Source organism: Hydractinia symbiolongicarpus, chromosome 12 (genome assembly GCF_029227915.1).
Source record: "Hydractinia symbiolongicarpus strain clone_291-10 chromosome 12, HSymV2.1, whole genome shotgun sequence".
NCBI lineage: Eukaryota > Metazoa > Cnidaria > Hydrozoa > Anthoathecata > Hydractiniidae > Hydractinia > Hydractinia symbiolongicarpus.
The window spans coordinates 19,607,352-19,631,975 of NC_079886.1; the positions used below are offsets into that span (position 1 = coordinate 19,607,352).

The window sequence follows — 24,624 nt, forward strand, 5'->3', positions numbered from 1 at the left end:
AAAATGGTTTAACAATAGTGCTGGATGTAGGTTATTAAATAAAATATTTTTGTTTCTAGCTCCATCTAAACCCAGAAATGTGCGAATAGGAAGCGTCATGCATAATTCTGTTTCTCTAATTTGGGCACCTCCTGAAAAGAATAATGGTATTTTGTTGGGTTATGAAGTAAGTAAAAACACACACTAAATTATGTATATTTTGCCATAAGTGTGCATTTTTTCCTTTCTACATGGAGCAATAATTAAAATCTTTTATTAAATGGGTAAGCAATTTTTTCCTTAATTCACAATTGTACACTGTTCTTCATTCAATAATTTTGACGCAACTAGTATTTCAGCCAATAGTTTTTGTAGCTTAACCCTATTCTGTCCGGGGGAGGGGGGGGGGGGGTTAATAACTTTTTATTGCTATGTTATATGGCTATGACACTTATTGAGTTTAAATATTTATCTATTAGACACCTGCATGCCCAATTTTTAGGTCCCATACCTTTCAGAGGCTTTGATATTGGCCATCTTGAAACTACCCCTAAATATCTCTATGAAATCCTTATAATGGGGAAAATTTAATAACTCCTTTTAGGATTATCCTTAGAACTTAAAATTTGCAACACAACTTTCTTTTATTAAGAAGAATCATTTTGCATAATTAGGACACGTGATTAACCCGATTTTCCGATTTTGTCGGAGTTTACCCGAAAATTGGGAAAAAACGGATTTTCGGGCAATTTTTGGCAATTTTTGGCAATTTTTCATGCGATCTACGTATAAGCCTGAAAATATGTTAAATAACTTTTATTTAGCTTTCAGAAACTTCAAACAGAATACAAAAATTCGCTCTGGAACAAAAGTAATTAAATTTTAAGCAGATAGTGGCATTTTTAACAAATTTTCTGATGATGTCACAGAAAATGTGCTGACGCAAGCAAAAATTTGATGTTGCCATTTTGTTCCTTTTATGACGTACTATAAGTGTGCCAAGTTTGATTCAACTTGAACAACCCTATGAAAAGTTATTAAGGGGGGGGGGGGGGGGGGGGCGGATTCCAACATAAGCTTCATTTTCATTTTTATCACCATTTTCATTTAAACCTTCAAGTTTAGTAATATCTCTTTCTATTTGTTTCTCCACCTTCCCAAGGTTATTTAACGTTGTAAATGAAGTGGTGCCATCAGCATACTGTAATGTATTCTCAATTTTTCTCCAGGTCAGTGATTTACAAATTAAAAATAATGGGATGTTACAAAACTTAGAGGTTTTATCATTAATTTAAACAATTTGTGTTCTGCCCTACAAGTTACTAAAATTAGTTCTACAAACTGTTTCGATCCTTATTGAAAAGCTTATTGGAGGGACATTATACTATATAAAAACTGAAGTTAATGTAGTTTGGAGCAGTGTGACATCGGAATTGGTGGAATTGAAAACCTTGAATATCCATTGTTCTCTAGAGAAAAACCCTGAAACCTCTTTTTATTTACTTGGTTGTGCCCAAGAATTTTTCTCATTTCTATATGCTTAAGAACCTTGAAATATAATAAAAACTACAGCAACAAAAATTTAAATTTGCTAGAAGTAAAGAGAAAAAAATAAATACTTAAACTGCTTTTTAAAATTACCCTGTGGATGATAAGAAATACCTGCAGATGAAAGTAACACTAAAAATATTTTTTTCTCTTAAAAGTGAATAATTACTTTTTTTTATTTAGGTATGGTACTGCAATCTCAATTTATCAAGCATGTGCTTTAAATCACAAAATTTAACGTCAGACAAAGAATCACATAATTTTACCAACCTTGTTCCCTATACTGTTTACACTTTCTATATTAACGCTTTTACCAAAGCAGGGGCTAGTGAAAATGTAAACAAAACTACAGAAACATCAGAACATAGTAAGTGATCTATTTTATCTGCTTAAAAATGAGAATAAAACTATGAATGTGCTTAATATTCCTTGTTTGTACCATAATTGCACTAACTAACATCCCTCTCTAAAAACTGCCTTCACATGGCCTTTAATATAACCGGATACTTCTAATCGTTGTTTAATAAACACATTTTCTAAGGGATGAAAATACCCCTTTTAGAAAAGCTATTCACTAGAAACATATTTCAAAATTACCATCAAAGCTAAAGCATCTTTTGTGTTCAGTGGAAATACCATCGAAACCACGAAACACGAAACTCTGTGAATGACGTGAAAAAAGCATACATGAATAACATACATTAAAGGGTTTATTGCTTAAAAAAGTTGTAATGCCGTAGAAAAATCTAAAGGAATTTTTTCATTATTGTATATCATGTATCCTTGGTTGTCCATTAGTATGAACTAATAAACTAATTAGATTATTCTGCAAGCTGTCCATAATAAAGCTGGACGCAACAATATTAAACATTCTGAATATGGGTATTATGTTCTGTTAGACAAAATAAGCAACAGTACATTACTTTAAAATTAAAAGTTTGGGTATTCATATAAATGTCTTCTTCTTTTTAATGTCTTCCACTTTGAATGCCCTTGAAAATTTTAAAGAAACACCCTAAGCACTTTTTTGCAGATTTGGACAATTTTGACTTTGTACACTTATTTTCTAAAAACAGATTCCATTAAATTCAATTTGTTTTATTCTCCAGTTTTTCTGGGGAATTAAAGTAAGGCAATTGGTTCTGGCATCTTCCCACTATAATTTTTCATGTGTTTATCTGTCTGATTCTTCGTCAGGGCTAAGTTAGGAAGTACAATAGTTACAATAAAATCATCTATGACCCAGGTATTAACCCCATATCGTCTAGGGGAGGAAGTGGATTGGCTGTTACTCACAGCTATAAAATTCTTAACATCATTGAAATTAATTACTTTATGTATAATTAGAACCTGAAACTTTATTCACAAGGGAATTTGGAAAAAGGAAAATTGTACTTTCGTGCCATTTTTACCATTTTAACATACAAAAATGTAAAAACTAAAAAAAATGGTAAATACCTTTTTTAGCTATAAAATATTTCAAACAGAATGTTAAAATTTCTTATAGAACTAACGTTATTGAAATTCGAGCAGACAATATTATTTGATGTATATATTTGAGTTATGCTTAAAACATTTCCAGCCATCTTTTACTGTCAATGGGCCTGTTTTAAAGTCTAAGAGTAAGTTTTTAAGTCTAAGAGCATGTTTATGTTCTCCTTTTAAAATTACATCATAGCACTGCCTGATCAACTTGGTATTGCTTTTCTCCAAGAGCATGGAACAAGCAAACTACACATGTTCCTTCATTCAATTTTGTATTAAATCCAGTTGCATACAGTATGAATTTGTGCTTAATTGATAATAATAAGAAAGATCTAATACTAATGTAACTCATTTTACTTCATAGTTCCAGGTCCAATACAGAATCTTACAGTAACAGCTATCAACCCAAGAAACATTTCTTTAACATGGAAGAAACCTTATATCACAAATGGCATAGTATACTATAAAATATTTTATAAAGAATTGAACAAAGAGAACAGTTCGGATGTATATTTTAAAAACACAAGCAGTCTTGATGTGGTTGTTACTGGTCTTGAAGAATACATTTGTTATGAATTTACAGTGCAAGCATTTACAATGAATGGCGGGCATGGATCACGTCGAAAAATACAGAAAAGAACAGAACCAGATGGTAATTTTTTTTCATTTATAGTCTTCTGTTATTGTTGTCAATGTTCAGCAATGATTATAACTGTGTTATTATTTTTAGTTCCAAGTGGTCCACCTTTACATATTCAAGCTGAAGCTAATAGTTCAACGTCAATACAGCTGAGTTGGCATGCACCAGATTTTTACAAAATTAATGGAATAATTCAGAATTACTTTATTAAGTTTATTTCTGTAAAGAAATCCGGTAAAAATGCTCATGTTGGAAATGTATCTACATCACCAAATAACACAGTATATCTTATCAATCAACTCTGGAAGTACACAAAGTATAACATTACTGTTCAGGCTGTCAATCAAGTTGGGAAAGGACCCACAGGACTAGCAATTGAAACTACATTACAAGATGGTAAAAATATGCTTTTACTTTCTTAATGAATTTCCCAACGAGTTTCCTAAATTATCTTGGAGTAATCAATACAAAAAAAGAATACAAAAACAACACAACAAGATAATATACAACAAATTTTTCCACACACTATAGGCTAACTTCCAAGCGCAACTGTACTTTTTCATTTCAAGCTGCCACTATGTGTTTTTATTTAGTACCTGGTCCTCCTAAATCTCTTGTTTGCTCCTATACATCTGCCAATATAATCATGTTGATATGGGAAAAACCTTTAAAACAGAATGGGGAAATTACAAATTATCGTGTTAACCAAACTGATGGTGCACTTAATATTATGACAACCTTTGTGTACAATGAGACAGTATTATCATCCCGTTATGATAAGTTGCGTAAGTATTTTTCTTTTTTAGATCTTGTGCATTTCAACAAATATATTGTGCTATAAAAAACGTGGATCTGTTTTAATCTTTTCCCTTTTTAATAATGTATTTATATAATTTCTTCAAAAAAATAATATGTACAGAAGGTGACGTAACCCAAAAAGCTCTAAATATATGTGTTTTCTCTATCTTTCAGAAAAAAATAATCACTAAAATGCTAAATAATTACTGATGCATATAATTTTTAACCACACCTTTTAGCTTTTATGTTATAAGAGAATATTTACAGGTAAACTTTAATTAGACATTAAATAAGTAAGTGAAAAACTTTATATTTTTTAATTGATGCAACCATGAACCCATTGAGACTGAGCTGTTGCATTTTGTTGTAGATCCCTACAGAATGTACAATTATACATTGGAGGCTGCTACAAAAATTGGATGGGGAGAAAGCATATCTACAATGTGCAAAACCAACGAATCGAGTATTAAATTTATTTTTGTTTACAAAAATACAAAAAAAAGTTATTTAATTCCATTTAAGTAGAGATTGAACTGACTGTTACAAATAGCTGTGGTATTGATTTGCCTTACCTAATTTTATATATTATTTTTATTGACATAATTTTAAATAAATTCATGCCAATGATTCTTAAACAAATTTTTAACTTGTGTAGTTATAACTAGTTCATTTAAACCTTGTCTGTTTAGTAAATGATATGTCTCTGTTTTTTGTAGCACCAGCTATGCCGGCATTGTTGCGTACTACAAGTGTTTCTGCTAGAAATATTTCAGTTGCGTGGTCACAGCCTAAGGAAAACTTTGGAGTCATCATTAATTATGAGGTATATATTCTAACAAGTCTAATAATTATATATCCAACTTTCAGCACGAAATTGTCTATAAGAGCTTATTGCAAATAAAAAGCATTTTTCTAAATAAAATTAATCAATGCAACTTCTTTATAAAATTAAATTTTCTTGTTATGAAAATTGTAAGGCAAGTTACCTGTTTACAAGTTAAGTTGATTTTTTTAAATTTATATTTTTGTATTCATTGTGCTACAGTAGCTGAGTTTGTTAATTTTTCACTATATATATGATTGTACATGTTTGTTTGACTTAATTCAACAGTTTTATAACTTTTACATGTACAACTTTCAGGGATACAAAAATGTAATTTTTTGCTAAATTTTTTATTATTTATACTTAGGTTAGATTGTTTCCTGTAGAAAATAAAACTGTTCTCTTTGTTGATAATATAACCAGCACTTCATACAATTTTTCAACTGAGCCATACACTACATATAACATCTCTGTTCGTGCACAAACAATAGTTGGTTTTGGACCTTTGGCAAGCATCTCTGTATTTACAAATGAATCAGGTATATATATTTTTCATTGCATTTTGTGAGATTCTGGTGCTAAGATGATGATCAAAATGTATCCACTGTGCCTTTTGACAATGTGATACATAAACACACATAACTGATGACTAATACAAAAAAAAGTTGTATTATAATAAAGCAATGAATATTGATACTTACACATTGTAAATAAGAAAGTGTTTAACGAGTTCTAGGAATGTGTTTATTGTTTTTTCTTTTCAGCTCCAAGTGAAGTGGCAACACTAACACTTGAAAGTAAAACAACAACAGTATCTGTGTCTTGGTCCTCTCCTTTGAAGAAGAATGGAATTGTATACTATCGTATATTTTTACGATTTGCAAATTTAACTGAAACATCTGACAATCTTATAAAGGATAACATACTTGATAATGACAGAATATATGGCATTGAAGGTTTACAAGAATTTGTTAATTACACTATTTCAATACAAGCATACACAAAAGCAGGAAATTCGTCAAAGACTTCAAAAACAATACAGACAGATAGTGCTGGTATGTTCTTTTTTATCTCTTACTGGTTTTACATTCTCTTTTTGGTTTCTATTACTTTGTTTTACATCAACATATGATATAAAATATTAGTTATTTTGTAATATTTTTTTTGTCTCCATTAGCACCATCTGCAGGACCAAGAAATTTTAAGTCTGTTACAACAAGTCAAACTTATGTTACTTTATCATGGAATCCACCATTAGAAGCTGATCGCAATGGTGTCATTGATTATTATAGAATATTTTACAAGAAAAACAACAAAACCATAACTGAACTTTCAAAAGATGGTTATCAGAAACAAATATCAAACTTAAGTATGTATGTCAATTACACATTTTATATTGCTGCTCACAATGAGAAAGGATATGGACCAAATAGTACAGTTACCATTGAAACGTTGCAAGGACGTAAGTGTACCTTTTTTGTGTTTGTTTTGTCATGTTCTTACGGTATGTACCCGTGCGACATAATCAGAGATGTATAAACAATATAGCCAAAATTTAAGAATGATTTTTTTACATTACTGTTTCAATTTTTAACAAATGTGAACAAATGTAATTTTTTTAATATAACTTTAATTTCAGACTTCAAACATTTTTGTATGAATTTTGAATAGTATTGTTGAATGTGATTAGAGTTGATAAACTTGTTTTGTGTTGCACATTTGTTGTAGTTCTTAAACCAATATTTAGTTTTATTAAAGTCTCCTGAAAATATACAGCCTAGTGCACTATTGGTACTGTACGAAAGCTGGTACTGTTACTGTTACTAAAAGTCTGCTTCAACATTAATTCTAAAAAAAACAACACACACATTAAAATAAAATGTTGGAGCTTAAAAAAATGAATTTTCTTTTAGTTCCAACTCCTCCAATACTAATGGAAAATTATTCAAACACATCTGTAACCAGCATTAGGATATGCTGGAGAAAACCAGACCCACTAAATGGTGTGCTAACTGGATATGCTTTGAGATATATTGCTGCAACCAATTCTAGTGATGCTGGTGCAAAGTATCCACGACCAACAGATACAAGTTGGGAAATCAAAAATTTAGGTGTGAAATCGATGTTGCACTAATTTGTTATTTTGTTTTAATGATTGCTTGTGTGTTACATTCTTTACAAATTGTGTATTTTGAACAAGACTGTGGATTAGGTATGTTTCTGTTGACTTTTTTTTGTCAGTATCTAACTATAACTGTCTGTTTTTTAGATTCATACACATTATATAACATTTCACTGTATGCTATAACCATTGGTGATGGACCACCAGACATGAAACAGTACCATACCAGTTCAGCTTGTTAGTAAATATTTTGATTTTAATAATGTTATTTTTGTTGTTGTTGTCACTAATGTTTTATTTTGCAACACAGTTAATCTATTCTGAGAAATTTAATATTTTAAACATGATTTGCAACTAAAGATATGTAACTTTATTTGTAATGGCTTATTTAGCTCCAGCTGGTCCGCCAAAAGATATAAAAGTTGATTCCAAAACATCATCAAGTATAACGTTAACATGGAATCAACCTGAAAAACCAAATGGAAAAATTCTTAAATACATTGTTTCCTATCGTACCACAAACATTCGAGAACCGCTTTCCAAAGACGTATCTTCAAATACAAAATACACAATTGAAGATTTAAATCCTAACACATATTACGAAGTTCAAGTTGCATGTGAAAGTGAAGGTGGTACTGGACCTTACTCAGTTGGGAGTCGTATTCAAACTGAAATAACCAGTAGGTCTCCATAGTTTTAATTATTATTATTTTCTAATATTGTGCTTGTTGCATTTTGTCATCTTTTAATTTTTCTTCTATAGTATAATTATTATATTAGGGAAATACATATATGATATTATTTTTTTAACATAGGCCCTCCTCCTCCACCAACAGTTGTAACACCAACTCTTTTACCAACGTGGCATACCATCACAATTAATTTATGGAAAGCTTCAGATATGTATGGAAGTGTAAAGTAAGTTTTTTGTTTGTTTGTTTTTTTGGATAAATTTTACCCCTATTTGCTCCAGTCTTTTTGACTAGGGGTAATAGGCCTCTCCCAACGTACCTGATGCTCAAAACTCATTTATTCTAAAACTAGATACCCTGATTATTTTCTTATTTATTTTTAACAAGAAAAAAACTTGTAATATTTTTTAGAGATATAGCAGCATCAAAAATTTGTTTTTTCTGGTCAAACATTTTTTAGGTCGTTGGGGCTTTATAATGTTGTAGCATTAAAAAGTTGTTTTTCTAGGAAAACATTTTTGAAGTCGTTGGAATATGTGGTTTTTTTTGGTTGCCTGATTATCATTGCCAGATTACAATATCTTTAAGTTTTGGAAACCCGAATTTTTAGAAAGCAGAATAACCAACATTTTGTGGGCAGTGATCCTGCATCTTATAAGTCCCTACAATCAACGAAAATAAAGTTGTAACAATATGACTTCTAGTATTTTTTTACCTGCTCCCTCTCTCCTCAACCCTGTTACAGTATTGACCTTAATTTATATCTTTGAATCCAACCTGCAGCTATTGATACAGTAACAAGTGGGGAGGAGGAATTTCAATTATTCTTGTTATTTTTTGCCACGATTGTAGCTTTTTCTACAGCTAAGTGGTGAGTTCATAATTGTTACTTTCCCTAATCATGATAGGACCTAATAAATTGCATATATATAAAAAGAATAATTTTATTCTTACTTTAGATTTTACTATATTGTTGTCTTGGAAGCTTCAAAAGATGCTCAGGGTAAACCAATGAAACCAAGCAGAACACCCGACTCTTATAAAAATAATGAAATTAAAACTTACGAAGAATATGTTACTGCACGTGGAGCTGGAAATATTTATCCATACATAACTGCACGTTTAACTAGACAGGAAGTTGGCGATGGGAAACTATTTGTGATTGGAAATGGTGAAACAAGCTCAAGAACACGAAGAACTGTCAAAATATACACTAATGGTCCTTTGTATTCACAATCAACATACTTTTACTCTCAAAGAGCACACAGCTCTGAGGTTTGCATTTAAAGTTATTCTTGGTAGAGTAAAAAGAGGGGGGTATTAAATATTTGGGTGACCATTCACTGCAAAAATGCTTTAAGAGTATTTGTTTATGTCTTTAGAATTTGCACACGTCTGATAAACAATGGGGTGGACCGTATGTTACTGGTATGTTCTGTCTGGTTTGGGTATAGCTGTGTTGCAAAAGCAATCTATGTCATAAAATTGGTGTTTTGCACACAAAATATGAATCATCTCTTGTTGACATTGATAAGTACTTCAGTGAATAATCACATAACATAGAGCCGGCAACATTTGTGTTCCTTGTGTTTAATTATGTTAGAACATATTTCATTTTTGATATCACGCTTTTTGTTATCTAGGTAAAAAACCAGTTGACTTATCATCTTCACCAGCAGGCGCGATAGCTGGTGGAATAGTGACAGCTATTGTCATCATTCTAATCATCGCTGCAGCTGTTTATTATTACAGGTGCTGAATCTTTAATTCTTGTTTTGTTTATTTATCTTTCTGAAACATAAGTTATGACTTCGCGAATTATAAAGTGTCACTGTAATTGAACTTGATTATAAATAATATGTTTCCATTTCTGAAATGTTACCTTAGAAAACGATTCTTTCAACCTGGTCGCAAACCATCTTATGAACCAGGAAATACAAATGAAACTTTTGAGTTGGATGAACCAGTTCATAGACCATCAGGTAGCAATCATACACTGTAGAAGAAATTGTATGTACCATTTCATTGTAGGAGTTCCATTTTGTGAAACCTAATTAAAAGGGTCAAAGTGTTCCTCTGGAGCATCATTTAGTCCATGACGACAGACTTATAATTGTAGAAAATGTCTTTGTCAATTAGTAAATTTTTAAGGTTTTTTATTTGCTTTTTCTCAGCTGTCCTCCCAGTTTTGTTGTAAATCTTAGACAATAAAAAGTATCTACAATTATCTTATTTGTGTTTAGCACATCCAATCAAAGTAGAGAATTTCTCTGCTTATGTTCGCAATTTATCCAAAGATGGGAAGTACTTGTTTTCAGAAGAATTTAAGGTATAAAATTTCGTGTTCATATTTTAACAGTTAAACAGTCCTCTCACAAGCTATTTGTTGTCCCATTTGCACACCATATATATAAAACGTTTATATTTTTTGTCATATCCAGCTTATCCAAAATGGTAGAAGTGGATATAGTTGCATGTATGAACATTCAAATCACCCAATTAATCGAGACAAAAATCGATACAATAACATCGTTGCATGTAAGTTAAAATTACTTCGTTTTTTGTTGAATTAATGGTTGCCTGTGTTGTTGTATTATATTCGTTGATCTTTTCAAATCACATTGGCGCGCAGCATTTACCGAGGAAAACTGTGTAACTTGAACTTATAAATGTTTTTTCTTTCTTATTTTAACTGTTGCTCATAGGAGAGTGCACAAGGTACATGACATTTCACGTCGTCATATTTTGGCAAATTTGATAAATTTTCATAAATACGAATAGGAATATTGCAATTGGTTTTATAGTAAAAACAAATAAAAAAAACTAATTTTAATTCCTGTGTTTCTTATATGTATTTACTATTACCTTATGGCAAATGTTGATAATAAAAAGAGTGGTTTTAAGGTTTCAATTTTTCTTCACTTCATTATTATACTATTAAAGATTTTATACTGCTACATCTGCAAACTTGTTCTTTCAGTTTCATTTCTGTGTCAATTGTTCTTTCAGTTTCATTTCTGTGTCAATTGTTCTTTCAGTTTCATTTCTGTGTCAATTGTTCTTTCAGTTTCATTTCTGTGTCAATTGTTCCTGTTTCCTGTCTGAATCACCTGATAAACAATAACGATGTTTAAAATTCGTATTTTTTAAATAATGTAAATAAAGTGCAGGTCAGAAATGAGCAATAACTTCTGCTTGAGTTTTAGGATTTTGAAAGAGCAGAACCAAACATTTTGTTGCTCGTCTGTTTTTATTTCGCAAAAAATTTTCTGGACTTTTTAAAACATATAGTTGTTTTCAGAAGAATTAAAATCTGATACAGCTTTCAGTAAATTAGGAAATTCGGAAGGATTTTAGATATTGTATTTCAATTTCCAGATGTATCAAGGAACTTTTTTTTTAATCAATGGTATAATTATTACGAAAGTCTGTGTCGATCTTTTTTCCAATTGTTTGGCTCCAGTTGTTGGGATGTATGTTGCTTTTAAAACGTGTGTAAAATATTGTGATATTATTCATTTTAGATGATCATACAAGGGTGCTGTTAAAACCGACTGAAGGAATACCTGAGTCAGACTATATCAATGCAAATTATATTGATGTAAGATTTTGGATGTTGATTTATTGGTGTGTTTATGACACGATAAAAAGTACCTGTGTTGCACTGGTCATCATCTATGGGGTTATATACAAAAAATAATGATACTGGCATTGACCATAAATTGTGTATAATAAAATTAAAAACCTTTAGTCAGAGATGGGTTTCTATTTTATCCATTAATGATATGTTCCATGTTAAAACACTAACCAGTGATGTAAGTAGTTTTTTGATGTTTTAAAATTTCACATGTGCAGGAAGGGGACTACAAGAAGTATAATACCCTTTATTGCTGACATTGAGATATATTAAAATAAAAGTAGCAATTCCAACAACTGTATTATTTTAGATGGTCTAAGGTAACTTTTGCATGCTTTCATATCCCTACCAAAATGGTTAGGTTAATCTATATTATAAGGCCCGTATACGTCTGCCTGTCTGTCTGTCTGTCACGCAAAATGGTAGCTTAGCTACGCAATAGCGAGAAGCACGCAATGCGGTATAAAAAGGACGGGCGAACCCGTGGATTTTTCACGGGCTAACTATTAGTAACCCCCTTATACCCCTGACTGTTTTAACTTTATTATAAATGAAACCGTTTTCGTTTATCGTTTAAGTTAAACACGGAAACGATAGTGCCTCAACTTTTAAAAAGCTTTGTGTGCGAAAAATGAATATAAATAATGTGAATTTTTTTACCTAGGGTTATAATGGACAATCATCTTATATTGCAACACAAGGTAATGCTTTTATTTTATTTATTTTTTTTTATTTGTGTTCTTTTTAACGTGTGAGGTAGGAAATGTAAATTTACAATGGTTTTTAATTCCAGGTCCACTTGAAAACACATGTGATGACTTCTGGAGAATGTGTTGGGAGCAAAACGTTAGCAGTGTTGTCATGTTGACAGGACTTGAAGAGAATGGTCGAGTATGTGTACATTGATTATTGTAAATTTATATACAGAGGAAAAATTTAACTTGATCATAGAAATATCAGTTAAACCCAATAATGAAAAAATCAGGAAAATTTTAACCAAATCCAAAAAAAATTATGGAACTTTTAACCCAATCAGGGAAAAATCGGAAATCACGCAGATTTACAACCTATTCCACATATTTTTTACATCAATTCATATTAAAATAAGATTATTGTTTGTTTTAAAAAAATATTTCTTCTAAAGGTTATTTGTTCTGCATAAGCCTAGGAATTATTCAATGAAAGTTATTAGTGGTTTTTGTAGAATACAAGGTCAACGTGATTATTAAACGTGTTTCTTTCTCCTCTAGATCAAGTGTTATCAATACTGGCCAGAGGTTGGATCGATATGTTATGGACGAATGCAAGTGACGTTAACCGAATCCAACTATTTACCAAATTATGTTGTTCGTTCCTTTAGTTTGTTACATTCAGAGGTATGAGTTTTTTCGGCCTATGAAAGGAAAATTGGACTTTGTTTGAAAAGCACTTAAAAAAATAAAATAATTGCTGGAATAAAGAAGATTTATTTCTTTTATCCAAGGTCTAACCGTTTGCACCCGATTAAATGCACTGGACGTTTATTTAAAAATCAGTAATTTACCCCGGGAGTTTTTTTAAAAATCAGTAATTTACCCTGGGCGTTTATTTAAAAATCAGTAATTTACCCAGGGCGTTTATTTAAAAATCAGTAATTTATCCTGGGCGGTTATTCGAGTACAGTGGTTTAATTAGAGAAGGCGTATAAAATCGTGTTTTAAAAAGCATATTTTTTTCACCAACCATTGACCTTCCTTTTGGTGCTGAAATCAGTGGAAATACCATTACCTTTTTTGTCTTTCGGTATTTTATCAGATAAGGTTGTGAAATTTTTTTAAGCTGTAATCAGTAATTAGCTGCTTATGTTTGTCTTATTTAAATAAAACATATCTATTATCTGTGTATATCTAAAGAAAATGCTGTTTTAGTACCCTGGAACAGAGCGATTCATCCGTCATTTCTCCATTTTAACTTGGCGTGATCATAGCACAGCAAACTCGCAAGAATTATTAGCTTTCATACGACGCGTCAATCAAGAAACACAAGGTTCTGGTCCTGTTGCTGTTCACTGCAGGTTTGGTTTTTCTGCTATAAAATTTCAGAATATACACAGAGGTTGAAAAGGCAGAAAATAAGGGGGTATTTCATGAAGAAGCTCTGAAAACGTGAGCCCTGGAAACGTCATGAAATTACTGTTAATTTCGTGCTGGCGCGGAAGTTAATTACTTTTAATCTGCTAAATCTGTAAGGTTAAACTACTTGAATTATTTTACTTTTTAAAAAAGGTGAGACCCTTTTTTCAGAATAGTATGGTAAATTCTTGTAAAAAGTCAACCTGTATCAACTTGTTACATCTATTTATCTCCTTTTTTGGAGACTATATTGAAAATAAATAATTACTTTACACACACACTAAAAATAAATATCTTAGAAAGAAAATTTTCCTAAAAAGTCTTACTAAATTAGCGTTAACCCAAACTTACTTACTCTAGCAAGAAAAGGGTTGAGAATTTTATGGAAAAGAAATTTCTGCTCAAGTCGTTATCGTCGACAAATTTTGACCGGGGTATAAAATTGAAAAACACACGCAGTAAAGTAAACTTTTCAACTGGATGCAGTAGGATCTCTTGCACAAAACTGACATATATTTTTCTTCCTTTCTCTTGTTTTATTTCTTTCAATGTTTTATTTGTCTTTCTTTTTGCATATTTTTTTATATTTCTTGCAAACTTTTTTTGGGATTAAGAGCCTGAAAATCTTACTTACGTACTGACTTAACGTTTACTGGTTTTTGTTCAATACATACAATAGGAGTTTTATCATTTGTTTGTGATGTGTAAGCTTGATATATTAGAAGCATATTTCTTCACCATAGCGCTGGTGTTGGACGCACAGGAACGTATATCACAGTCGACGTCAATCTACAGCGCATCACTTCAGAACGAAACGTTGAAGTATACAATTACTTGCAGCATATTCGAAGTCAACGTAATTACATGGTGCAAACTGAGGTAAGCGCAAGTAATATTAAACAAGACGTATGATATACGTAAACAACCTCGCGAATAAAGTTTACAAAAATCTGTCTATTAAATTGTGATTTCTGTTACAAAGTTAGACACGACATATTTTGCTATTCAGATGGGCAATAACATTTCTTGTGGACTACGCAGTTATTTTTCGAAATTGATTTGTGAGATCTTCTTAAACGGAAAATTCCTCGAAATTTCAATTTTCGTTGGGTCAGTCTGGGGTAAACCGACTGACAGAAAGAAGAAAGCGAGAACGAGAAATTCTTTTCGCTACAAAAAGAATTTCGTTCTCGTAATTATTTATATATGGTGGAGCGTCTTCGTTTTTCTCTTACGTATTGTTGTGGAAATTTTATTTTTCGCAGACTACTTTCCAGGCATTTGGGGAGACCTTAATTCTGCCTATATTCACTTTTGAAAACTTTGGTGGAAACACCTTTACTTTACCAGTTAGTTAAATAAAGCTTGTGAACACTAATCTTATCTTTTTAAAAAATAAACAATATGCAGGCGCTGCATAAACTATCTCGCTATTGAAAATGCACAACTATGAAACATCCACAATGCAACCCAATTTTACAATTTCTGCTAATAAAAAATACAGCCTATCATTCATGGTTGAAAGTCGCGCGATTGAAACGTTTATGATCTTAAACTCCATTTAGGTGACAAAAATCAAAATTTTGATGTCACTATCATATTCAGCATACTTTTTTTGTTAACTGTGCCAATTTTTGTCGAAAATAAAGTATTTTAATTTTCGAACCAATTTTGGCCTAAAATGACATTTAGGTGACAAAAAATCAAAATTTTAATGTCACCATGTTCGGCATACTTTTTTTGTTAACTTTGCCAAGTTTTGTCTAAAATAGTTTTAATTGTTGGACCAATTTGGCCTAAAATGACGTTAGGTGACAAAAATCAAAATTATGGTGTCACTATTATGTTCAGCATACATACTTTTTTTGTTAACTGTGCCAAGTTTTGTCGAAAACAAATACCAAATTTGGCCTGAAACGTCATTTAGATGACTTCCAAGTACTTAGAGAGTTTAGGTACGAAATTTAAATCTGTGATGTTGCAATTGATTATTTCGGACATAGTTAGCTACGAGTTAGTAAAAAGAAAAAAAAAGTAAAAATAGTTACCATGATGAGATTCGAACACACGACTACTCCCGTGTCGGTGCTCAGAGAGGCAAAAATTTCCATTCTTGTAGGACACATTTGCGTTTTAATACAAGCTTACGAGCTTGTAAAAACTGTCTGTTAGTCCGTGAGAGTATCCAGGGGTTCGTTCACCCCTTGTACATATTCCGGTCTACAGACTATAGCCCGTCGTACACATTCCGGTTCACAGATTATAGACTGCCGTACGTATTTGGTGTACAGATTATAGCCCGTCGTACATAATCCGGTCTTCAGGTTGTGGACCACCGTACAAAATCCGGGTATACTTGCTAGCCCAGCGTAGCAATTTGGCTACCATTTTGAACAAACTACGCGCATTAATAAAGGAGATTTTTTTACTTGGTTAATTTGTTTCGGGATGCTCTTTTTTTCATTTAGTGCAGTGTCCGCTTTATATTCTGATGCTGTTTTTCGCATTTTCTACGTGCATGTTGTTCTCAAAACTAGAAAATTACAGTGATGTTATCAATAAAATAACATTGTTTTGTTTCCACAGAAATTGGGTTTCTGACATTACAATGCCAGTGAGTTGCGCGTAGAGTGTCCCACTATAGTGTTGTATCACTATATTTTGTTTTGTTTTTCAGGCACAGTATATTTTCATCCACGATACGCTGTTGGAATACTTGACATTTGGAGTGACGGAAGTTCAAGTTCGAGATTTGCGTGACTATATTAAGAAGTTAAAACAGCCTGCAGATGGTGGAGCGGAAATGAATGTTGATAAAGAATTTCACGTAAGATTTTTTGCCCTTAATGTTATTTGTAAGTCCCTATTCTGAGCTGAGAAAGAAGATGGATTGATATTTATTTGCAATGCTTACGTTACTGTTATTTGGATGCCAAAATCTTCAATTTAACAGAAGTGTGAACGTTTAGGTCTATTGATACCACTTTTATGTTATGAGTATGTTGTGGTTTATCCCCATATTGTTTTAGTAGATACGAATTAATGTCATGCTCATTTCTAACGCTTTTTTTAAAGTTTACCTCCCGTTTAAAACAAGTTGGTTTCATACGGCAGAGCCGGAAATGCTTGTAAATCTTTTTATTTTTTGCGCAAGCAACAAATTTGCCTTCCGAAATACAGGTCTTAAAATTTTAGCTGATTATGTTAAATTATGACATCATAAGTTTGATGCTAAAGAACAATTGCTGATATGTATTAATATTATATATGTTTACAATATAAAACTTATCGCATACCTTGATCAACCCTTAAAACAGCACGTCATTTATCTCTATAATAATACGCCAGTTCCGTGTCTCTGTGACAGGCAAAGTTGATATCGTCATTTTCCTTTGATGTTACCGAAAAATGCATGTCTAATATGTTAAATTTTCTGACGTTACGACGCGACGTCAATAGCACTACTTTAACGTCAATATCCTATATTAAATTAATGAAGCCATTACAGTGCACCTAAAATTTAGAGGCCAAATAACTTGGAAACGAGTTGGTGACGTCAATGTTTTTTAACCGCGTGGGTAACTAGGGACCACCTGGGACCAATTTGGGTAATTTTTCCAAACCCGGTCCCCAAATCCGTTTCGGAATGAACGGGTTTATGACGTCATCAAAAAACCTTTAAACCACAATATTTCCGTAACCGTTGGTCAAAAGTACATGATCCTATACATTTTCTTGATCAGCGTTTCAAGATCTATACGAGGCAGGCAACAGGTACATGAATTTCTGAAAAAATTTTTTTTGTGTTTTCACGGGCCTTTGCTGACGTCAGGACAATTTTTAAACACTTATATCTCTTTTTGCGTTCCTCGAAAACATATCATCCTGCACATTATTTTGATCAGCGTGATTCAACCTCTACACATTACAATAAAATAATATAATAAATTTCTCTAACTTTTTTGGGATCTTCACTGCTGACGTCAGCAAAATATCTAAAACAACTTATTTTTCTATTGCCCATCTGCCTAAGTGGATTTCTCCACGGGCCTTATAGACTAGTCTCTATAATAATACGCTAATTCCGTGTGTCTGTCTGTCACTTTTGCAAAGTGGATTACATTCTTCAAAATTTTCTTTAACAAATTCTTTAAAACATCGCCTATAAAATTGTTCTGTAATTTACCAAACTTTACCGATAAAATAGTATTGACGTCAAAGGAAAGTTAATTAAGATTAGTGAAGCCATTACTAAAATATTGAGGCCAAATAACTTGGAAACGAGTTGGTGACGTCAATTTTTTTTCACCGTGTGGGTAACTAGGGACCACCGGGGACCAATTTGGGTAATTTTCCAAACCTGGGTCCCCAAATCCGTTTCGGAAAGAACGGGTTTATGACGTCATCAAAAAACCTTTAAACCACAATATTTCCGTAACCGTTGGTCAAAAGTACATGATCCTATACATTTTCTTGATCAGCGTTTCAAGATCTATACGAGGGAGGCAACAGGTACATGAATTTCTGAAAAAAAATTTTTTTGTGTTTTCACGGGCCTTTGCTGACGTCAGCACAATTTTTAAACACTTATATCTCTTTTTCCGTTCCTCGAAAACATATCATCCTACACATTATTTTGATCAGCGTGATTCAACCTCTACACATTACAATAAAATAATAAAATAATTTTCTCTAACTTTTTTGGGATCTTCACTGCTGACGTCAGCAAAACATCTAAAACAACCTATTTTTCTATTGCCCATCTGCCTAAGTGGATTTCTCCACGGGCCTTATCGACTAGTTTCAAATATATATGACATCTTCCATTAATTATCAAAACTAAGTCTAAAATTTTAACTAGTGATGAAGTTTTTTCAAAAATCCATAGACAATTTCCCAGCTCTTTCATGTAAACCCAACTTATTTTTCGCGGAAGGTAAGCTTTTAAGTTTTATTAATTTTTTTTATTATTTTTTATTATTTCTGTCGTTTTTAAAGAGGGAGTTTTATTGCTATGGTCAAAGAATTCTATTCCGCCTGCCTGCGGAAACCTTCGCTAAAACAAACAAAACAGTTAAAATTATTTCAGTTGGAATATTCCCTGCAGTAAAGATGAGACTTTTATCAAGTTATTTCCCCTTTTGAAAAGCGAGAAAACTTTTCACTTAAACGCTTTTTTATAACATCACCAAAATTTGAATCAGGCTGGTCGTTATTTATATTTCTTTGTTGTTCTAAACAATAGATCTATTGTGTTTAACCTGAAATCCCAGCCTAATATTCTTGTAATTCTTATAAAGTATATTTCTATAGAAGATAAAAGCTAATTGGGGACACACGGTTTTAGTTGCGTTTGTATTCTAGAAACTGAACTTATTCGATCAATCGAGTTCGAAGACGATGAACGCAGCTAATGCAATCTGCAATAAAAGCAAGAACAGATTTTTAAATGTTTTACCCTGTAAGTATGTCCTGTTTTTGTTTAAACTCGTGTTGAAAGCTCGTTACGTCATTTTTGTCAACAAAATGACGCTTAATATAAAAGGTCAAAGGTGTTGGAAAGTCGTGAAAACTACCTTGATAAGACAGATTAAACACCATGGCATAATATAGTGTAATTTAGAGTGTCTAAAGTCTCCTGTAAAAAAATCTACGAAGACCAAATGCAAGGTCGCAACTTTGCGAATTTTTCTTACATTGTATTCTTTTAGCTAGCATTGGAGTATATTGCTTATTGTTTTTTGTTTTGATTCAATAAGCTCAATCTCCGCAATTTCCGAAGAATGACGTGTAATAAACTGAGCACTCAAAAGGTCAAGGTGCAGGAAATCATTCACACTTTAGAACCACAGACGTCTAGACAACCTCTTTATGAATCATTTATTATGATGAATTTCCTACTTTTTTATTTTATTTTCTAAAAAAAGAAAAAAATTCCTTTAGTATTCATTTTTGCAATAACATAAGCTACGACATGTAAAATGTATTAAATATTAGTAAATCGAAATTTTGTTTTGACGGGTGAACAGAGACAACACGTGGAGTTGTATTTATTTAAAAATGCTATGTTGTTAGCTTAAAGAAAGTAAATAATACCTCTAAAAAGATTTAAGTCATTGTTGTTGCTTAGACTGGCTTATGTACAATGAACTTTATGTTTCTATGCAAAATTTCGAAGGATATAGCTAGTCTAAAAGGCTTGAAGTTTATTTTATTAGAAAGTTTAAGTTAAAGCAAGGTAAGTTCTTATCAAATAGATCGTGTATAATCAATACATGTAGGCAAGTTTTCGTTATTTCCAGTTATATTTAGATAATATGATATTTAAGATGATTTAAGTTGTTGTTTTTGTCCTTATTGACTATAAACATTTCCACCGCCATTAGCTCGAATTTCGTGTAAGTCTCTAAAGTCGAAAACCAACCGCCGCTTCGTAGCCTCCTTAAATTTTTGATACAATAATTTTAAAATATTGCTTTTTCTTTTTAAGTAATAAGTATTATGCATATAAAATATCACAATCAAAAAATATGTTTTGCGTTCAGAAACATTTTGGATGATTTTCTCTTCTTCTTTTTGTAACATTTCACCTAACGGAAGGCTGATGATATGATCAAAATCTTTCTGTCTTTTTTCATAGATGACGACACTCGTGTGGCGTTAAGACAGCTACCTGGTTTGCAAGGTTCAGACTATATCAACGCAAACTATATTCATGTAAGTTTTATGGTGATGTAGGAAGGCTTTGTGAGCATCTCTTCTTTTAAGTAAATGGTAATCAGCTTACCCTATATTTTCTGTAAGGTATTTTTTGATGCCTGCTGTTTGACTCTTGAATGTTTAATACTGAATGCCGTCATTACATGCAAACACTTCAAGGTGGTGGCGGTGTGCCTTTTATTATCTGAAAAAATCCTTAAGGCGTACTAGGAAGTGTAGATCTTTATTAAATATTCGCTAGATCAATTTCAAGACAAAGTGGATGAAGTGATTTGCCTCCCTACCACAGGTCAAATATCCTTTCTTTAGAAAGCCGTGGTCTTTGAACGTCGCTGCAATTCTTGACGATGAAACACTATACTTAATCGGATTGATTCATTAGAAAAAAGAGTTTTCAAATTCTTCTAACTTATTTAGACCATTTAGTCGATCAAAGTTTAACAAATTTTCACATTCAAAAATCGAAAAATATATTTCCACTGTTTTTAAAGAGTCAAAATTGGCTGCCGAGTTTTTAGTACTATAATAATAATCCACTACTGTTTATACATTTGATCTTGGATTTTTGGATATAAAATGGGTTTTTTTCATGCCAGGGATACAGTCAAGCCAAACAGTTTATAGCTACTCAGGCTCCATTACCACAAACCATCCCTGCGTTCTGGAGGATGATATGGGAGCATCATTGCACGACTATTGTTTGTCTAGCACAAGAAACAGAAGGTGGAAAGGTACGTGTGGTGTATATACAATTGCGTGTAATTTGATAAAGTGCGACTGACCACAGATCTACCGTCAATATGTTTTTATAGGTTAAAATTCACAGATATTGGCCATCCATTGAAGCCGCAATGCATGGACCACTTATGATTGAAAATATGACGGAGAACGACATGGGAGATTATATCGTTCGCGACTTCAAAGTCACACACACCACGGTAAATAATTATAAATCTTCTTTCTGCAATTTGAATTTGTAGTCAGTTTTAAAATGAACCGTGCCTATTATATGATCATCAGATTTTATTTGTTTTGATGTATCCCAACAAAGATCTTAACATGAGCCAAACATAGCAAGATTCGCTTAACAAGCGTGTCCGTGGGTATTGTAAACAGATAACTCAATAAACTGAATCACTTTATATTTTTATGAAATTCGATTAAAGAAAGTTAACTGTGGAAGCAACAATAATTATTTTTAACACTATGGTGTTCTTTTTTCAAAATACAGGAGGGTCATTCGCGCAACATAAAGCATTTCCAGTATATTGCTTGGCCGGATAATGCGTACCCAGACTCTGCATCAGGATTGGTAGATATGATAGGTCGAGTACAGAAGTGGCACCAACAGAATTCTATCGGCCAAGCAGTAATTCATTGCAGGTATACGCAAGTGTTTGTTATGAGAGTTTTAACTTGTTTGTTTTGTTGTTGTTTTGTTGGTTTGTCCAACTCATAGCTGATTACATGTCTACTCATAGTAGATCACATGTCAACTCATAGTTGATCACATGTCAACTCATAGTTGATCACATGTCTACCTATAGTTGATCACATGTCAACTTATAGTTGATCACATGTCAACCCATAGTTGATCACATGTCAACCCATAGTCGATAACATGTTGTGGTACTAAGGGCTGTTACACACTATTTACTTATCACTTTGGTTTTGCTTTTGTAGTGCTGGCGTTGGTCGTACGGGAGTGTTCATTGCGTTATTTAACATGCTTGAACGCGTGCGTGGTGAAGGTGTTGTCGACGTATTTCAAACAGTGAGAGGTTTGAGAACTCAAAGACCTGCTATGGTTCAAACGAAGGTAACATATGTTTACTCTATTGTGTGGCCAAATTTTAGTAACTGACTCCTGTGTTGTACTGTAATTTTAATTAAAAAACGTTTAAAAAATATCTTAACGAGACTGACTGCGAGATTAATTTTCTTGATTGGTAGCCATTTTTTAAAAATTACATCCTCACAAAAAGCGACAGACATCATTTATAAAAGTAAATGTTTTGGAAATTTTTACGAAAACTATTCGCAAAAGTCGTAATAGTAGTATATTATGATATATCGTATGATATGGCGCATTGTTGATATGCGCATTGTTGATCTGCGCATATTCTGAAGTATTAATCAAAAATAAATTCTATTTGTGACTGTTATCTTGGAGGAAGATAGCTATTTCTAAGCATCTGGCGACAAAGTCTGATGATATATTTTGTTTCTTTTTTCAGGTGGAATATTTGTTCTGCTACTTGGCGTTGCAAGAATTCTTAGCATCTTTTGATATCTATCAAAATTTTGCCTAACTTTTTTCACTACGCCGCTTTTTTATCACAATTTAAGATGTTTTTTTACAATAATATCCACTTTATACTGGTAAGACATGGGCACTTTGTCAACTAAAGTCGTTTTCGACACGTCCATTTTTAAATATTTAAAATATCTACCTCATTTCACGAAATTAACACGATCGTTATTTTTACGTCCCTTATATGGACAGAAATATTATAAATGCTGATATATGCGAGTATCGTCTCTTGACAGCTAAAAAGGAAGCGTCTACATTGTCTGGAATGTCAGAAATTGTGATTAACGTTTATATCCTCAGGAATAAGTTTAAATAAGCATGGATAATTTTTTTGGCTTTGTAAGAATTTTTTTTAAAAAGTAATGGCAAGAAGTTTTCAATCTGTTTTTAAAGAATTAATTTTAAAATACATATGAAAAGTATGAAGTATGAAAAGTCCGCCAAAATATAGCTGCCAAACTCAACAATATATCAACCATTTTAGTCTATGTTTGAAAAATAAGAAGTTCGTATTGCGTGGGCACCCTTATCTAGACATCGTGTTATTTTCATGAAATAGATTTCTATAAAATGAATTACGTCATGTAAACGTGTTATGAATTTCTGCCTCGATTATTCAAATATACTATAACAATGCTAATATTTTTGGAAATAAACGAGAACAAAACATATTAAATAAATAGATTAAGATAAAATATGTAAAAGAAGCATTAGAAGAAAATATTGCAGAATAATTTTTTTAAAACGTAATTTGTATTTTAGATGAAGTTAAAAAATTGCACGTATGATTACTGCAAAAACTTTTTACCTCTCACTCTATTTTTTCTATGCGTCTTTTTAAAGGCTTATGTGCATCCATCTCTCACCGTTTGACATCAACTAAAAAAAGTACCCCAATTTTAGGAGCATTTTCAAGCATAATTCTTACCCAGGCTGTTCATTTTTTATCTTTTTTTGTACAAGTAGTGTGTCAAAAATCTAGAAAATTATTTTTAGGTTATTAATTTTACGAATCTATTTTTATAATTTTTGTTCGTCTTTATTTCTTATTTTTTTATATCACGAATAAATATATTTTTGCAATCTATGTCTTCACCCAGACCCTTGTTACACACGAATTGATTGTACATATTCGAAAGGTATGGGAATGAGGTTGCTAAATTTACACTTTATAAAATGCAAAGCAAGAGAGATATTTTAAATGTTGTTGTTTATATATTGATTTTATAAGAGAGATAATTTTGTTAAATGCTTGATTATATACTGTACATGAATTTATATTTTTGTCACTTTTTAAATTGACACGTAGAAAATATTTTTTGTGTTGTTTTTTTATGTCAAAATGGTTGACTGCGAAGTCATACCCGTAAATCAGAAGAAAAAGATAAACTTTGTAATTGGAATTTTAATTGATATTTAAGGGACTAAAAAATGGCTGTTGGTTTTCGAATTTAGTGACTTACACGAAAGCCGAGCTAATGGCAACATTAAGGACAAAAACAAATCATCTTAAATGATCTGAAATATTATATTGGGCCAAATATAACCAAAAATGACAGAAAAAGTTCCCTACATATTTTGGATATCCATAATTTATTTGATATAAGTACTTACCTTGTTTTTAAATCAAATTTTCCAATAAAATAAACTTCAAACTTTTTGAACTAGCTAGCTAGCTATATCCTTCGGAATTTTGCATAGAAACATATAAGTTTGTTGTACATAAAGCCAGTCAAAGTAACAACAACGACTTTA

General features: G+C 31.9%; 1 protein-coding gene across 2 annotated transcripts in view; it reads left to right on the plus strand.

The window, feature by feature from the left end:
- Positions 1 to 24,266, plus strand: part of LOC130622613 (receptor-type tyrosine-protein phosphatase S-like) — a 38,970-nt gene extending 14,704 nt beyond the window's left edge. For both annotated transcript variants that reach the window (XM_057438095.1, XM_057438096.1), the window contains 34 exons: positions 60 to 166; positions 1,711 to 1,894; positions 3,377 to 3,664; positions 3,743 to 4,048; positions 4,246 to 4,437; positions 4,821 to 4,913; positions 5,167 to 5,273; positions 5,641 to 5,812; positions 6,038 to 6,328; positions 6,451 to 6,735; positions 7,187 to 7,384; positions 7,543 to 7,632; positions 7,788 to 8,075; positions 8,211 to 8,313; positions 9,047 to 9,362; positions 9,470 to 9,515; positions 9,731 to 9,839; positions 9,975 to 10,069; positions 10,331 to 10,416; positions 10,529 to 10,625; positions 11,612 to 11,688; positions 12,389 to 12,425; positions 12,518 to 12,615; positions 12,975 to 13,100; positions 13,632 to 13,777; positions 14,579 to 14,714; positions 16,513 to 16,662; positions 19,200 to 19,296; positions 20,476 to 20,552; positions 21,152 to 21,286; positions 21,368 to 21,493; positions 21,787 to 21,938; positions 22,239 to 22,374; positions 22,793 to 24,266. In XM_057438095.1, coding sequence (XP_057294078.1) covers positions 60 to 166; positions 1,711 to 1,894; positions 3,377 to 3,664; positions 3,743 to 4,048; positions 4,246 to 4,437; positions 4,821 to 4,913; positions 5,167 to 5,273; positions 5,641 to 5,812; positions 6,038 to 6,328; positions 6,451 to 6,735; positions 7,187 to 7,384; positions 7,543 to 7,632; positions 7,788 to 8,075; positions 8,211 to 8,313; positions 9,047 to 9,362; positions 9,470 to 9,515; positions 9,731 to 9,839; positions 9,975 to 10,069; positions 10,331 to 10,416; positions 10,529 to 10,625; positions 11,612 to 11,688; positions 12,389 to 12,425; positions 12,518 to 12,615; positions 12,975 to 13,100; positions 13,632 to 13,777; positions 14,579 to 14,714; positions 16,513 to 16,662; positions 19,200 to 19,296; positions 20,476 to 20,552; positions 21,152 to 21,286; positions 21,368 to 21,493; positions 21,787 to 21,938; positions 22,239 to 22,374; positions 22,793 to 22,867 — 5,021 coding nt within the window. In that variant the 3' untranslated portion in view covers positions 22,868 to 24,266. The remainder of the gene's footprint in view (positions 1 to 59; positions 167 to 1,710; positions 1,895 to 3,376; positions 3,665 to 3,742; positions 4,049 to 4,245; positions 4,438 to 4,820; positions 4,914 to 5,166; positions 5,274 to 5,640; positions 5,813 to 6,037; positions 6,329 to 6,450; positions 6,736 to 7,186; positions 7,385 to 7,542; positions 7,633 to 7,787; positions 8,076 to 8,210; positions 8,314 to 9,046; positions 9,363 to 9,469; positions 9,516 to 9,730; positions 9,840 to 9,974; positions 10,070 to 10,330; positions 10,417 to 10,528; positions 10,626 to 11,611; positions 11,689 to 12,388; positions 12,426 to 12,517; positions 12,616 to 12,974; positions 13,101 to 13,631; positions 13,778 to 14,578; positions 14,715 to 16,512; positions 16,663 to 19,199; positions 19,297 to 20,475; positions 20,553 to 21,151; positions 21,287 to 21,367; positions 21,494 to 21,786; positions 21,939 to 22,238; positions 22,375 to 22,792) is intronic.
- The last annotated feature ends 358 nt before the right edge of the window (positions 24,267 to 24,624 follow it).